General features: G+C 50.9%; 1 protein-coding gene across 1 annotated transcript in view; it reads right to left on the bottom strand.

Annotated features, from left to right (window-relative positions):
• Window positions 1-437: 437 nt before the first annotated feature.
• CUNH20orf96 (chromosome unknown C20orf96 homolog) overlaps window positions 438-17,082 on the bottom strand; it is a 16,837-nt gene continuing 192 nt past the window's right edge. The window contains exons 2-11 of the mRNA XM_008050449.1: window positions 16,933-16,981; window positions 16,228-16,345; window positions 10,038-10,156; window positions 8,377-8,535; window positions 5,751-5,850; window positions 4,389-4,546; window positions 4,209-4,310; window positions 3,994-4,080; window positions 3,214-3,332; window positions 438-775 (exon numbers count right to left, since the gene is read on the bottom strand). Coding sequence (XP_008048640.1) covers window positions 715-775; window positions 3,214-3,332; window positions 3,994-4,080; window positions 4,209-4,310; window positions 4,389-4,546; window positions 5,751-5,850; window positions 8,377-8,535; window positions 10,038-10,156; window positions 16,228-16,345; window positions 16,933-16,981 — 1,072 coding nt within the window. The 3' untranslated portion in view covers window positions 438-714. The remainder of the gene's footprint in view (window positions 776-3,213; window positions 3,333-3,993; window positions 4,081-4,208; window positions 4,311-4,388; window positions 4,547-5,750; window positions 5,851-8,376; window positions 8,536-10,037; window positions 10,157-16,227; window positions 16,346-16,932; window positions 16,982-17,082) is intronic.

Genomic DNA, 17,082 nt, shown 5'->3' on the forward strand with positions numbered 1-17,082 from the left:
CCGACGAAGGACCTGGGAGGTGCACCCCTAAATCCACACAGAAGAGCATGTGGTGTGGAGGTATATAACTATTCACCTGAGTATGAGTCTGCGTCCTTAACCATATGCAGTTGGGGAAGAGGCAATGGACAGTCAGATGTCAGGACTGGACGAGATGGCCATAAGCAGTGAAGGCTGAGCAAGTCCCCAGATGTGCCCTGGCACTGGCCTCAACGGATCCAGGCACAACATGAGCAAAGCTGGGCTCAATGCACCAGGAGGGAGTCGCCCAGAGCCAGAGAGACTCAGACGGGTGTTGCTCCAGCACTTCTTGTGGAGTTTCAAGCCCCAGGTGTAGTTGGCACCGTTTGCCCTTATCTTAAGGCCTGGTCCATGCCTACCACATATTCTGCAAGGCCTAGCTGGGAAATCTCAAATGCCGGCAAAAAACAAGTGCAAATTCAGCTTTATTAGTAAAAAGGAATGGCAGATTTAACTGGAAATCCACACTTGGTCCAAACAGCAGCACCAAGCAGAAAGAAGGGAGAGAGAGGAAAAACACTGCAGAGAGAAAGGAAAGGGGAAAGGGAAGGGGGGAAGTGGAAGAGGAGAGGAGGGGAGGGACGGACTACAGATCAGGGTCTGAATAAAGACATCGTTTTGGAAGTGAAAGATTCAAGGCTCCAGGTGCTGGGAAGAGAGTAGGGAGGGGAGGGGTGGCCATGGAACCAGCGTCTAGAAGGGGAGTTGTTCTTCCACAGGGATGTTGAGGATGATGTCCATGTCTGGGGTACACCTGATGGGAAGCATCAGAGGCAAGTAAGTGGCTAATAGGGTGTCAGAGTCGAGGGGCAACTCTCAGGGAAGTCCTGGTACTTACTTGTGGGCACCAATCCCAAACACAACCTGTGACCTCAAAGCTCAACTGCATACACATGCCACCCACAAGCACAGACGATGATGTCAAAAATGGAAAAGGAGGCCCAGAGTGGTGCCTCATGCCTATAATCCAAACTCTTTGGGAGGCTGAGACAAGAGGACTGCTTAAGCTCAGAAGTTCAAGACAAGCCTAGGCAACATGGTGAGACCTCATCTCTAAAAAAAATTTTTAAAACTAGCCAGGTGTTGTTCAGGTTCGGTGGCTCAGCCTGTAATCCCAGCACTTTGGGAGGCCAAAGCAAGTGGATTGCCTGAGCCTGTGGGTTCGAGACTAGCCTGGGCAACTTGATGAGACTTCATCTCTACAATAAATAAAAAATTAGCTGGGCATGGTAGCGCACGCCTGTAGTTCCTGATACTTGGAAGGCTGAGGCAGAAGGATCGCCAGAGCCCAGCAAGTCGGTGCTCAGGTGGCTATGAGCATTCGAGCCACTGTACTCCAGCCTAGGCAACGGAATGAGACTCCATCTCAAAAAAAAAAAAAAAAAAAGAAAAGAAAACTAGCCAGGCATGGTAGCAGGTACCTGTAGTCCCAGCTACTCAGGAGCCTGAGGCAGAAAGATAGCCTCAACCCAGGAGGTCAAGGCTGTGGTGAGCCATGATCATGACACTGCACTCCAGCCTGGATGACCTTTACTCCGAAAAAAAAAAAAGGAAAGAAAGTGGCATTCTTTATTTACCACAAGATCAGATACCTTGAAAGGGAACCATGTAGACAAGGGACCAGGCCAGTCCACGGAAAGGCAACACAAGCAGCACCCGGGAGCTCCTTAAAAGGGCAGAATTGTGAGCCTCACTCCAGACCTACTGACTGGAACAGGTTCCTTTTAATGAGCTCTGCCGGTGCTTTCTTGCATGTTCTAGTTGGAGCTCTGCTGGCAGCATGCTGTCCATGCTTTAGGAGGGAAAAGCTGCTTCTCACTCCTGGCACTCCCTTCCACGTGGAAAGGCATTACCAAGTGTATCGCTCCAGGCCTCTCTCTGCCCCCTTATTCCCTCTGCTCCAGGGAAGAAGGTATGACTGCCCAAATGGAGAGTCTACAGAAAAAAAGAGCATGGGTAGCCAGTCCCTTCCTCTCTCAGCAAGGAGCAACCCACAGGACTCCCCTCTCCTCGGCCACAAGGACTAGTTCTAGCCAGGTCTAGAGTCTCCACGACCAGGTGGTTCCCTCTGCCTAATTCTGGGTTCACTATTCAGAAGTCAACGTGCCTAGAGGTATAAGCCCCATTCTCTAAAATCAGCTCCACCAGAAAAGTGGTCACCTGGCCCACATGCACCTTATACCTTTCCTTCTCGTGCACTGTGTTCAGAACTCAGGATAAGGCAATCGGTGCTTACTTATCACACCCCCCTGGGACCCTGGGACTACCAGCGACAGTTGATCTTCCTTCAGCTCCCGTCACCCCCTTCAGTTAGCAAACATCCATGCATCCTTCAGACCTTAGTTCAAACATCACATCCTCAGGAAAACCTTCCTGACCGCCAGACTCACTGCCCTGAGAGGCACTCCCATGCCATGTGCTCTCAGCAGCACTAGGCATGGCTGCAACTTTGCATTTCATTGAGGCTCTTAGCAGTGAATGTCTGCTTTCCTCCTGGGTTCCATGGGGGCAGGGTCAAGGGTTGTTTTCATTCACATGGTGCCTGGCACTTCATAAATGTAATATTGTTAAGAGAGAGAGAGAGAGAGAGAGAAGGAGGTTGAAGAGGAGAAGGAAGAAAAAGGATAGGAAGAGGAAACAGACACAGATGAAGAAAAAAAGTTAAATAATTCTCTGATGTCAGACTCTGCCACACATGGTCCTGTGGTGCCATCATGGAGAGACCTGGCCTGAAGGACCCAACCCAATAGAGTCCTGCTCCAAGGGAGGGCAGCAAAGAGTTGGTTCTGGAAGGAAGTCTTCCCTTGGACCCAGAAGCCTGCCAAGTGAAGAGGATGCCCTTCTCACCTCGTGGCTTCTCCCATGCTGCCCTAAAGCCAACCACCCCCACTTGGCTATGCCATCCTCAACAGCCCAGAAGCAGAGGGGTGCACCCACTGGGTTGGCACGTGGAATCCAGGAACTAGAAGGGTCTTGGAGATTGCATAGCCCAGCTTTGTGTACAGATGGGAAACTGAGGCCCTGATGGGAAAGGTCACATCCACCCCTGGTCAGCAGCAGAGCTGAGGTGGACACCCAGGTCTCCTCCCTCCCTGGAGAGTTCTGCTGTGTACACCAGGCCGCCTGAGAACAGAGTCTCTCCGAGCCCAGAAGATAACTAGCTTAAGAGGCGGCTGCAAAAAGATCACATACTTGGGTCTCCGAAGCAGAACATCCGCAAATACAATCTCTCGGGGTTCCTGGATCTGGGCATGGAGGGCTTCCACCTCGGCCCTTAATATGGGCATTTCCTCCTCAAACTGGTCAATAAACTGAGGGGGCAGGAACAGAAGGGGAGAAGTGAGAAACTACATGTCCCCCAACCAAAGGGAGGAAGGGCAAAACGGACAAGGAGCACGGATATCTGGGAAATGGCATGGGCACTGACACTGGGATAAGCGGTACTCCAGAGAGGGGTCCTCCTGGGCATGGTAGGGCCGGTTCACAAGCTAGTGACGATATTCAGTGGTGCTGGAGGAGGCGAGAGACTGTGGATAATGCAGACAGGCAGAGACAGAGTGAGATTGCTCTATCATGAGACTCAGTGGGGCTGGCAGAGACGGTGAAGGGCACTCACACTGAAATCTGACGAAGGGACAGGATAAAAATTCGAGAAGGCAGTGATGGTAAAGTTCATTAACATGAACACAGGTGTTGGTCAAGGACAAGAATTAGGGGGTGAAGATGGACGGGGCTAATGGGTGGGTGATGCCTGATGATACCGCTAACGGGTCACAGCCCGCGATCCGGGTTGACGAGGCCAGGCACCAATCCCCCTCCCAGGTGAATGACAAACCAGGGACAAAACTGGCACTGGCAAGGAGAAAGGGCAACACCAGGGTCAGAGTGCCAGGGACGGCCTGACTCGACAGGCCGGAGGACCCCCGCCCACGGCTCCCTCACAGGGGATCCGCCGCCTTGGCTGCCACTCACTTCTCTGAGCCTGCGCGTGCATTTCAGTATGTCCTGGCTCTCCTGCATCTTCTGCAGAAGAGCCTCCTGATGGGGTTGCTGGGTTTTCTGCGGAGGAAGAAGAGGTCTGTGGGCAGCAGGACACGGTAGAGACTCAGGGGGCCTGGAGGCAGAGAACAGGAAGGGGCGAGGGCTGGCCCAGGACCTGGATGCCACCACAGCAGCCGGCTACTCACCACCACCAGGGAACTCAGGATTCTTTTCTTCTTCTTCTCGATCTCATTGGACAAAGACCCCAAGACCATTTTGCGCATCTTGCTGAGGTCATCCAGCTCATCCTGGGGGCCGGCAGAAGGGTGTTGGCTGCCAGTCCTGCCTCCCGCATGGTCCAGAGGGCAGGGCTGGGGCTCCCCTACCTGCTGGCTGTCCTTAGCCTGCTGCAGTTGGCGTGCAAGGGTGGCAATCTGAACAGACTTGATGGGATATTCATGGTCCATGTACGTGCTCAGGAAGCTCACCTCCTCGTGGGTCTTCTTGTTCTTGGCATTCAGTTGCTCCACCTGCTGTTCCAGGCCTGGGGATGGGTGAAAAGGTCAGGGGGACAGGAGACAAGACAGTCCCTCAAGGACCCCTCCCAGGAGGCCCAGGAGACAATGTTCCCTCGGCCAACAGAGACGGGGCTGAAGGGAGCTCACACGGGGCTGGAAGGTGGCGAAAATTAAGCCCCTGGAGAGTCTTCCACCTCTGCAGGAGAAGAGACAATGCTAGGTAGGAAAGAGAAATGAAGCTGGTGCAAGATCTCTAGACTTGGCTGTGCACAGCGTCTCATGCCAATAATCCTAGCACTTTGGAAGGCTGAGGTGGGAGGACTGCTTGAACCCGGAAGTTACAGACCAACTTGGGCAACACAGTGAGACCTCATCTCTACAAAAATCAAAAAATAAGCCAGGCATGGTGGCACATGCCTGTAGTCCCAGCTACTTGGGAGGCTGAGGGAGAAGGACCACCTGAGTCCAGGAGGTCGAGACTGTGGTTAGTTGTAAACATGCCACTGCACTCCAGCTGGGCAACAAAGTGAGACTCCAACTCAAAAAAACCCCAGAAAATCCCGAGACTAATCTCAGCTCTGCCACTCACATGCACCCTCTCTGGATCTCCGACTCCTGAGACATATGCTCCCAAGAAAGTGACACCAGGGAGATGGGCTACACTGGCTCCCAAGACAGAACCCACAGCAGGGTTATCACAAAGTCTGTCCTGCCTTCCTCCAAGTAGAGAGCCCTCAGTGTCTGAGGCTGCCTGACATATCGTCCCTCCCCTCTGTACGTGTCTGGTCTGCTCCGGGGAAAGAAACCACAGGCCTGGCAGGATGGAAGCTAGGAGACCTGGGTCCTAGCCCAGCAACTGACTCTCACAGGGACTTTGGCAAGAAACAGATCCCGGCTAGGACTGGATTCTGGCTGTCTAACCTCTAGCAAGCCACTTGGTCTCTCTTGGCCCCAGTTTCCTCATCTGTAAAATGGGAGGGCAGTCCCTGCCTCACAGGCAGCTGTAATGACTGAGCAAGAGTGTGCCCGTGACAGTGCAGACACAAGGGGCCTGGAGAGTGCTGAGTGCCTGGTAAGCAAGCGGTGAGCTCTGCTTCTAGCGATTCCACCTGCCCAGAAGGGAGAGGAGGGGCCTGCAGGTCTCTGAAAGGCAAGTGCCAGGCGAACCCCTGCCACTGGCCTCCCTGAGACACCGGGGTGAGGGGCGAGGAGTCAGTCCAGGATTCTTACAGCTCATCTTGCATTTCTCCTCTTCCTCCCACTCCTGAAGCTCGGACTTCAGCTGCTGCAGCCTCTTCTCATTCAAGTACTCCAAGACGTCAACGAGGGTCTGTGGGAGGGGCAGAGGGGAGTCCGCTCAAGGCCAGGCTCTGCTAGCTCACAGCTGAGCACAGCCTGCTGCAGCCACTCGCGCTTCCTCAGAGGGGTACCCAGGCCCAGCCCCACTCCCAGACCCAGCGGCCGCAGCACCCCACCTCACACCCACGCCCCACAGATGTTCGCCTCCCCTGCTGCCCCACCGCAGCCAAGGGCCCTGCCACACACGCGACAACACAGGACAAGCCCAGGCTTCAGTTTCTGCTCCCCTCTCCCATCTGAAACGCCCCCCAGTTGCATGGATTGTACCCCTAAAGCCACATACTCTCCCTCCCTACTGCCACCATCTGACTCAAGCTCTCTCCTCGGTCACACCCCAAATCCCGCAACAGCTGCCCCTAGCTGGTCCTCTCCCATCTGTCCCCCACGCGCAGTCAGAACAAGCTTTCGTCACAAAACAGTGGACCATGTCCCTCTCCTACTTAAAACCCTCTAATGGCTTCCCCCTGCCCTGTGAATTAGGCCCAAACTCCTTACCGGGGCTGAAAGGCCCTCCTCGGTCTGGACTGGGCCACCTGCCTCTCTGTACTCCCTTCCTGACCCCTCATTACCCAGCCACGTCCAGCAACATATGGCTCCCTGAGCCAGCCAAGCTACCTCTCACCCCGGGCCCTGGGCACTTGCTTCCTCTGCATGAGACACCTGCTCGATCTCTACCAGGTTTAGACCTACTCTGCAGGTTTCAGCCCAAGCATCACCTCCTCCAGGAAGCCTTCCTTATCCTCCCAAGCCTGGGCTAGAGGTCCCTCTGGGCTCCCCAGGTACCCCACGCCCAGCACAGCACACAACTCAAGGCTTTCTAGCTGCTGCCTGTGACCCCGCTAGAGTGAAAGCTTAATACAGACAAGGTGCCTCGCTGACACTGTTTCCCAAGGGCCCACAGGAGACACTCAGGGTGAACCAAAAAATGTAAAAATGGACCAACGGAGGAAAGTCAGACAACAACTTGTCTAAGCTTGAAGAATGATCTACCATGTTTCCTTGGGCTGAATAACTCTGTGTGCCCTTGACCATGGTGCCTGTTATAGACGAAATTGTGTCCCCATAAAATTCATATAGTGAAGCTTAAATCTCCAATGTGACCGCATTTAGACACAGGGCTTTATAGAGAGGTCATGAGGTGGGTCCTAATCCAGTAAGACTGGTGCCCTCATAAAAGAGGGAGAACCATGCCGGGCTCCGTGGCTCAGCCTGTCATCCCAGCACTTTGGGAGGCTGAGGCGAGTGGACTGCCTGAGCCCACAGGTTCAAGACCAGCCCAGGCAACTTGGCGAGACCTCAACTCTGTAATATATTAAAAAAAAATTGCCAGGCATGGTAGCACACACCTGTAGTTTCGGCTACTGGAAGGATCACCAGAACCCAGCAGGTTGATGCTGGGGTGGCCATGAGCATGCCACTGCACTCCAGCCTGGGTGACAGAGTGAGACTCCAACTCAAATAAAAAAAGAGGAAGAAACACCAGCACTCCCTCTCTGTGCACACAGAGCACAGTCCATGAGAGAACACAGCGAGAAGGTGGCCACCTCCAAGTCAGGAAGAGACCTTACCCAAAACTACCCATGCAGGCACCTTGATCCCGGACTTCCAGCCTCCAGAACTGGCAAAAAATAAATTGTTCTTTAAGCCACCCAGTCTGTGCTACTTTGTCATGGCAGCCCAGACAGCCTCACAGCATCCCCAAGTAGTCTGAACTCTCTCCACCCCACAGACTCCAGAGGAGCTCAATCCCTCCCCATCCTAGGTCGACTGCACCTGAAGGGAAATCACTTCTCTGTTAAACCACTTTTTCTGACTCTTCTGCAGCCCAAACTCCTGGGTCCCCTGTGAACGTTCTGCTCTCTCTCTGCAGTGTCACCAAGTTTCTCCCAGAGGAGGCAGAGGGTGCTCTCTGGGTTCTCCACAATCACTGTCCACCCACAGACCCTAACCTCACCACTGACTTTGGGTGCTAATAATGGAATGGTGGAAGGTGCACAGATCCTGGTGTCAGACGGCCTCAGTCCAGAGCCCATCTCTGACCCTGGCCACCTAGGTGACCTTGAGCAAGTTACTTCGCCTCCCTGCTTTTCCATTCCTTCATATATAAAATGGGGACAATTCCAGTGCACACCCCATGGAGTTACTGTAAGGAGTATACGAACCCATGTAAAGCACTGGTATTGCACCATGTAAGTTGCCGGGGGCAGTAGCTACCTTCTCTTGCACAGGCACAATACATGCCAAGTCCAACTCCCCCTGGGGTGGCTGCTCTCGTGCGCCACTTCACAGAGCTCAGAGAGACGAAGTCAACGGAAAGCGTCCTGGAGGGCGCGGCGGGAGGAAAGCCCCACCCGGGTCTGATTCCGAAGCGCAGGTGGGTGGAGCGACGGACGGCAGAGAGGCGTCCTCCGGATGGAAGCGCACGTGCACCGCCGGGAAAGGGCGGGAGGGGGCGCCCGAGCGCGCAGGAGGGAGGGCGAGCAGGCGCGCGTCTCACCGCCAGGACGTCCTGCTGCTGCAGCACTGCCCGCGCGTGCAGGGCCGCGCGGGCCTCCATGTCCTGGATGGTCTCGATCAGCTCCTCACTGAGCTTGATGAGGAATCTCTCGTGGTTCTGGAGCTCTCGGAGAGAGGTCTGCCGGTTCCTGAGCATCGTCTGCGGGCAAGGGAAGTGGGAGGCAGGCGGCGCCGGGGCTGGAGCCTCCGAGCCTGGGCACGCTTCCCTCCCGCCGGCGCCCGCCCCCTCGTGGCCTCCGTTGGTAAATACGGCCCCAGGGGGCGGCGGCTCCCCATTGTCTGCGCCTGAATCCTGGTGCTCAATTACTCATCCGTTCTGAAAAGCACCGGCTCCTATCATTTCACATCTCTGGGATGGGGAGGTGCATCTTACCACTGATGAAGTGTCACCACCTAATTAAGCAGACACTTTATTAGCGGGCAAATAAAATTAGGTATGCCTTAGCATCAATGGCTCTTAGAATCAATGAACTCAAGAAATAATAATAATAAACCCCCTGGGTAGGTACAAGGTGGCAGAGGGGATGCCATGTCTGAGGAGAAGCAAGGGAGGCAGAGTGGATGATAGCAGCCTCCATTTCCAGCCAGGCCCCTGTGGAAACAATGAGGGTCTGAGGGGTTAAGTGATTTGTCAAGGTCACACCAGCAGGTTCATAAAATCTGTGATAGGAGTAACAGTAACAATCGTTGAGGGCCCTGTGCAGGCCAAGGCTGTGCCTCACCCCAGGTGGCTGGTGGCATCAGTTCGTCTCCAACAGGCCTATATTCACTAATTCCACTTCACTGCTGAGCAGAGGCCCCATCTATCTTTCTCCTAGGATTTATCACCACCCAATGTAACAGATCTATTTCTTTTTTTTTTTTTTTTTTTTTAGAATTGGAGTCTCACTCTGTTACCCAGACTGGAGTGCAGTGGCCGCTCCTGGGCACCACAGCCTCGACCTGCTGGGCTCCAGAGATCCTTCCACCTCAGCCTTCCAAGGAGCTGGAACTATAGGTGCGCACTACCATGCCCAGCTAATTTTTTATTTTATTGTAGAGATGAGGTCTCACCAAGTTGCCCAGGCGGGTCTCAAACCCGCAGGACAGATCTATTTCTTATCGTTGTGTTTCTTCTTCTATTAGTATGGCACAGCCAGGAGGGTGGGCTTTGTTTTGGCACAGTTGTATCTCCAACATACAGGGCAAGGCCTGGAGTTCTGTGACTGGGGAGTGAATGAATTAGTGAGTGATTCTTTCAGTATCATGTGTCTCTCCATAACAGCACTCGCTCTGGGCACCTCCCTCGTGGCTGCATCCCCATCACCCAGCCATTCTTGGCACAGAGGCGGCACTCCCTCAAGAGGTGAACTGGATAGATAATTGTCCTGAGGCTGAGGATCCTACACCATCTCTATGAACAGACCAACTGGGTAGTCTCTGCTCCCTGCCCTTGTTTCTGGCTGTGCGACCTGATGCAAGTCACTTCTCTCCCCACACCTGTTTCCCCACCTGTAAAACAGGAATGAGCATAAGCATACCCTGTGAGGAGGAAGTGGGTCAAGTTTGGTAGCCATTAAGTGCTCAGTGCATGTCTGCTACAGCCATGCCCCTGTCCCCATACCCTGGGCCTCGATGCCTGCGGAGAGATGCTCCCCATACCTTCATTACCCGGGCTCTGGCCTGCATCCTCCCAGGATCCAGCTTTGTCCTTCTGTGCAGTTCTCGTGGATTCCTCAGCTGGTGGCTTGTCACCAACATGGTGGGCTTGGAGTGCAACGCTGGGGACAGGAAAGGGCAGGGAGAGGGTAAGGGTGCAGGCAGGGCTGGGCCAGATCCCAGGGAGAGCACCATGAACAAGAGGGGGCCCAGGCCCCAGTCCCACTTTCTCACAGCCTTATAATGTAACACTAGACAGAAGACAACACTCAGACCCGCCAATAAGCTCCTGGGACCTGCTCCAGGCCTTTTTTTTTAGGTACTGGCACAATCACAGCTCATCACAGCCTTGAACGCCTGGGTTCAAGTGATCCTCCTGCCTCAGCCTCCCAAAATGCTGGGATTATAGGCGAGCCACTGCGACCGGCTTGATATAAGAAAGGTAAGCCCAAGTGAGAGCAGAGACTATGACCACAGACAGAGGGGAAGACAAGCAGCAACGGGAGACAGCCAGGCACTCACTCCCACTCAGCCGTCCAGTCAGAGAGCCAGGAGCTCCCACTGTTCATGTCTTGCCAGTAGCTGACACAGCACAGGACCACAAGAACAGCAGGGTCTGGCCTGCCCATGTCCAAACCCCTGCTCTCCCACCAACCTGACTGGATGGGGGAGGGGTTAAGAACCAGAACTAATGAGCCAGAAAGTCTAGGTCTGAACCAGGGCTCTGCCTTCTACTAGCTGTGAGCCCTTAAACAGGTCACGTAACCTCGATGTCCCTCAGTTCCTCCATCTGTGAAAAGGGAATGATCTTCATGCCTACCTCACAGGGTAGCTGTGAAGATCAAATAAGAAGTTACTATACCTTAAGGGTGCTTGGAATGGTGCCTAGCACATCTTCAGGGATGGATACACCTGACCAGTTGTTGCTATTTTTTTTAATTTTTTTTTGAGTTGTAGTCTCACTCTGTCACCCAGGTTGGTGTGCAGTGGAATGATTACGGCCACCGCAGCCTCGACCTGCTAGGCTCAGGCAGTCCTTCTGCCTCAGCCTTCAAAGCAGCTGGAACAACAGGAATATGCCACCACACACACTGGGCTAAGTTTTTGGTTTATTGTAGAGACAAGGTCTTGCCAAGTTGCCCAGGCCGGTCTCAAACCCTTGGGTTCAGGCAATCCTCTCACCTCCGTCTTCCAAATCCCCTGCCAGGATTACAGGTATAAGCCACCACACCTGTACTGTAACTATTATTTCTAACGACCTGAGACAACAACACCGGACGTGGACACAGGAGCCACGCAAAACTCCAAACTGCTGTCTCTGAACTCCTAGAAGAACTGTGGTCATGCCAGATGGGGAGAATCGGAGTTTTGAAGGCATGTTCTCCAAATCCCTGCTTCCTCAGCCTGTCCTGCACTGGTCTGAGATCAATCAGCCAGGTGGTGGCCATGCTATTCTCAGTCCCCACCAAAGTTCCTGCTTCAGGAGCAACCCAGTTCATTTGAAAAAGATATTGACCGGGCTCGGTGGCTCAGCCTGTAATCCCAGCACTTTGGGAGGCCAGGCAAGTGGACTGCCTGAGCCCATGGGTTCGAGATCAGCCCGGGCAACTTGGTGAGACCTCATCTCTACAATAAATCAAAAATTACCAGGCATGGTAGCATGTGCCTGTAGTTCAAGCTACTTGGAAGGCTGAGGTGGAAGGATCACCAGAGCCCAGCAGGTCGATGCTGCGATGGCTGTGAATCTGCCACTGCAATCCAGCCTGGGTGACAGAGTGAGACTCCAACTCAAAAAAAAAAAAAAAAAAAAAAAAAGAAAGAAAAAGATAATAATTTCTGCAATAGATCAATGCCCTTAATTTTGGTACTAAGTATGGAGATGATAAAGTATGTTAATTTAGTGTTAAATTTATAAATTATCTGTATATGTCTGGCATTTAATTATATTAAGAGATGGAATGATTAATAGGTTAATCTGTGATTCTAATTTTAAGAGTGTAAATGAGATTTTGATTTAGATTTGTTTAAAGTTGAAAGGTTTAGAACACTTATTAAATATGTATAAATTACTTCTAAGAGAACATAAGATTACCCACATTTGGAAGTTTATTTATTAGTGACACAAGAATTATTTAAATACCCAACGGTTTTTGTTAATCAAACAGTGAATTATTTGCAAATAAAAATCAGCACTATTTGAAAACAAAAATGAATTTATTAAATGTTTAAATGTAGACTAAAAGGTTTAGGAGAATTTAACCAACCAAGTTCCACAACCCGCTTATAAGTGTTTGTAAGATTCATAAATTGAATGTACTTAATGAACATCCATAGTTTAAATATGAATATTTATTTTCATTAGTGGTAGTAACCCTGATTTCTCTATTTTTCTTCTGGTTTGTTTTTTTTTTTTTGGTCGTAATCTCACTCCGTTGCCCAGCCTGGAGTGCAGCAGCACAATCATGGCTCACCGCAGCTGCGACCTCCTAGGCTCAGGTGATCCTTCCGCCTCAGTTCCCAAGTAACTGGGACTCCAAGCATGCATCACCATGCCCAGCTAATTTATTTTTACTTTTTATAGAGACGAGGTCTCCCTATGTTGCCTAGACTGTCTCAAGCAATTACACCACCTCATTGCCTGTGAGTGGGGAATGTGAGATCAGCAATTCTCCCACCTTAATCTTCCAAAGTGCTGGGATTACAGGCGTGAGTCACTACCTGCCTACTTATCTTTTTAAATTAAACTTTGCATTTTGAGATAGTTCAGTTTCACAGTAGCTTTAAGAAATAATACAGGTCTTTTACAGAACAAAAGTGTTTCTTTTTTTTTTAGTAGGAGTCTCACTCTGTCGCCTAGGCTAAGGTGCAGTGGCATGCTCACAGCCACCACAGCCTTGATCTGCCGGACTCAGGCAATTCTTCTGCCTCAGGCTTCCAAGTAGCTGGAACTAGAGGTGCACACCACCACGCCCGGATAATTTTTTGATTTATTATACAGACAAGGTCTCACCAAGTTATAGCACGTGCCTATAGTTCCGGCTACTTGGAAGGATGATGCGGAAGAATTGCCAGAGCCCAGTGGGTAGATGCTGGGGTGGCCATGAACATGCCACAACACTTCAGCCTGGGCGACGGAGTGAGACTCCAATTCAAAAAAAAGAGAGAAGGCGGGCTCTGAATGCCAGCAGGACACAGCAGTGAGCCGAACAGCCACTCCCACCAGTTGAGCACCCACCAGTAACTCAGTTTAATGAGGTGGTAAGGAGGGACTGGTCACCTCCGGACTTCGCTCCCCTCCCCCACCTACCCATCTCAGTAAAGCAGTGGGAGCCTGGGTCTCCACTGCCACCCAGCATCAGTGAGCCAATTCAAGGCGGTGGGAAGGAGGCTACTCGGCATTGCACCCTCCCACCCGCTTTCTGGCTGTCAGTGTTGCCCACAGGGGAGCTGATCTCACATTCCCCACTCACAGGCAATGAGATGGTGTAATTGTATACATAGGTATTGAAAGGACATAAGATGAAGTCTATATACTCAATGAGCAGCCATTTAACATTGCCTAGATCTGTCATGTCTCTTTACCCTAGCCAAGGACAGAACCGGTTTCTCAGAGGTAGCTGTTGATAATTGCTTGTTTCGTAAACAAGTTGACCTAATCAGCTCTTCGTGACCTTCATGGCACAGTCCCCATCCACATGGCAAATGTCATGTGACTAACCAACCCATCTACTGCCGTTGAGCACCTGACGTCAGTACCTGTGCATACCTGCCCTCCGTGATGACAAGGAGCAGACCACCAACCAAGCACCTTAACAACCTGCCCCCATCAAAGGTGAATGTTTAAAAGCATTCAACCTCAAGTAGCCATTGCTTTACTAGACTCTAGTGTGGCCATGTGCTCTTTAAATTATGGCCACTCTCATGTTTCCTAAGCTTTGGCCCCCTCCCCTGCCTTGGGGAGGTGAATTGCTTCTCCTCTCTCTTTCTCTCTCTCTAATTTACTTTCTAGCCATTGCTCTGCTAAGCCATGGTCTGACCATGTGGCTCCTTGAGCCACGGTTGCCATGTTTACTAGCTTTGGCCCCCTCTCCTATCTTGGGGAGGTGAATCTCTTCTCTTCTCTTTCTTTCTTTCACTCTCTCTCTCTCTCCCCCCACCCCATTTACTTTTTAAATAAACTATATTTTCTACTCTAACTTCTGTGCAATTCTTTGCATGCTTCACACGGCACTGGATCACACAACCCCACCCCAGCGGGTCTGACCTAACATTTTGGAGGTCCTGCTGGGATATAAATTTTTGACCTAACATTTTTGGAGTTCCCACTGAGTTCTTTGACCTAACAGGTATATACATAGGTAGGTTACATTATCTAGGAAGTCCAGTTCAGGGTACTAAAAGAATATTGCAAAATATTTGATATTTGATCGGGCGCAGTAGTTCATGCCTATAATTCCAGCACTTTGGGAGGCCAAAGCAGGAGGATTGCTTGAGCCCAGAAGTTTAAGACAAGCCTAAGCAACTAGCAAGACATCGTCTCCACAAAAATTCAAAAATTATTCAGGCATAGTTGCACGCACCTGTCCCAGCTACTGGAAAGGCTGAAGTGAGAGAACTACTTGAACCCAAGAGTTTGAGGCTGCAGAGAACCATGATCATACCACTGCACCCCAGCCTGGGCAACAGAGTAAGAACCCAAACTCAGAAAATAAACACACACACACACACACACACACACACACACACACACACGGTGTAAAAAAAATGTATACACATTTTCAGAAAGGAAAAAACTGTATTGAAATTATAATGCTCAATATATACCAATAACAAAAGATGAATACAAGTCACACTGGGTAGACGGTTGCATAGGCCAGTTCTACTGTCCGGCCTGTCACATGGTGACACTAGTATTCATTTGATTAATACTATCTTGTGAGCGGATGTGTGTACATTTTTTTGGCACTCCCATGTATATGTATGTGTCTGTGTGTGTGCATGTGTGTGTACACAATATTAAAAGCAGTGTTGGGTCTGATACAGTTGAGCAGCAATGCTTTACATGGATCTTCTCATTTAATTCTTACACCAACCCTAGGGGGTACCTCAAGGAATGAACCTACACAAATATGCCCAACAGAGAAGAGGAGCAAAAACAACTGAGTGCAAGTGCAGGAAAGAGAGGCTTTTTCAGACATTGTACTGGGGCGATTGGACAACCACAGGCAAAAAAATGAACCTTCAGTTTCACAACTTATATAAAAATTAACTCTAAATCATCTTACCTATGAAGTCAGTATTAGTGTCCCCATTTCACAAATGAGAAAACTCAGGCTCAGAAAGATAAATGGCTTTCCCAAGTGAGTAAATGGCAGAGCCAAGATCTGAGCCCATGTCTGCCTGAAGCATGCTAGCCTTAGATTTCCCCTAGAAAGCATGATAACAATATGACAGAGATTATTCTTTTTTTTTTTTTTTTTTTTTGAGTTGGAGTCTCACTCTGTCACCCAGACTGGAGTACAGTGAACTAAGTTCACCAAACCCTGTTTTTTTTTTCCTCCTGGAAAAATGGATAGCCTACATTTTCCACGTTCCCTTGTGGTTATGGGTGGTCATGTGACTGAGTTACAGTACCTGTAATATGAGTGGGAGTGATATGTGTCACTTCAAATCCAGGCCCCCAAAAAAACTGTCATCTGAGCCCCGAAAAAAACTTGTCCATGTTCTTGCACTCTCTCTTCCCTCCCAGCCAGCTAAATACAAAAGTATCAGCCAGGCTCGGTGGTTCAGCCTATAATCCCGCGCCTTCGGGAGGCTGAGGTGAGTGGATTGCCTGAGCCCGCGGGTTCGAGACCTGCCTGGGCAGCGAGACCTCATCTCTACAATAAAAAAAAAATCATCCAGGTGTGGTAGCGCATGCCTGTAATTCTGGCTACTTGGAAGGCTGAGGCAGAAGCATCGCTGGAGCCCAGCAGGTCGAGGCTGCGGTGGCCGGGAGCAGTCACTGCACTCCTGTCTGGGCGACAGAGTGAGACTCCAACTCAAAACCAAACAAACAAACAAACAAAAAACATCAAATATTTGGAGATGTTTGTTACATCAGTTAACCTACCCTAATATGAATAGTGTCACCAAGGGCCAAGAGCGCTTTCCTGCCGCCACACCCACACCAGCCCCAAGTACCTCTGCCCACCTGACTGGACCCTAGCCAAAGTCTTCGTTTTGCTTTGACTGTAGCTGCTGGCTTGTCCAACTGGAGGCAGAGTAGATGCCTTGGTTTTCTGCTTGGACCGCTGCCATGGAAGATAATCCTATGGACATAACACAATCAATCACACAGCACAGTGGGTTCAAATCCCAGCTCCACCCTTTACAGATATCTGTGATCTCAAGCAAGTGACTTTGCTTCTCCGAGCCTCCGTTTTCTCATCTGTAAAGTGGATCTAATCATAAAACATACCTCGATGGGTTGGTGCAAGAATTCTGAGAGATGATATTTGCAAAGTATGTAGTATGTGCTCTATAAATATTAGCTATCACTTGTTTTATCAGCCAGCCAGAATTTATTAAGCACATCCAGGCTGTAAAGTGCTAAGAACTGTGAGAAACAGAAGGTATGGAAAAGACCCAATAACCACCCTCGGAAAACCAGAGTAGCAATCAGATATGAATAAGAGCAGGCTATGCCCTTACATTCTGATAAGACAGTGAGAGGAGAAAAATGACGTTCTGAGGTTTGCTCGGGGACCCACTGCAAACGTGCGACAGGCCTGGGATTAGAATTCAGGTCTCCACACTACATCCCTCAGGGCAGTCGGGACCGTGAGAGTCGGCGGCGGGCGGCCCCCGGGTCGGCGAGCCTCCTTCCCAACCTTAGCCCTCGCCCTCCCGGACTCACCAGAATCTGGAACTTGTGGGCCGTGGAGCGAGTCCCAAAGTGGGGGGGTCTGGAAAGAGTCGGGGCGGGGGAGAACTTCCATTATCCCAGCCCACGGGGCTGCAAGCAGCAAACTTCAAACGGCCGTGCAGTCTCGAACCCGCAGCTGCG

This window comes from Carlito syrichta, unplaced genomic scaffold, assembly GCF_000164805.1.
Source record: "Carlito syrichta isolate Samal-C Ts95f unplaced genomic scaffold, Tarsius_syrichta-2.0.1 Scaffold146716, whole genome shotgun sequence".
In the NCBI taxonomy this organism is placed as follows: Eukaryota; Metazoa; Chordata; class Mammalia; order Primates; family Tarsiidae; genus Carlito; species Carlito syrichta.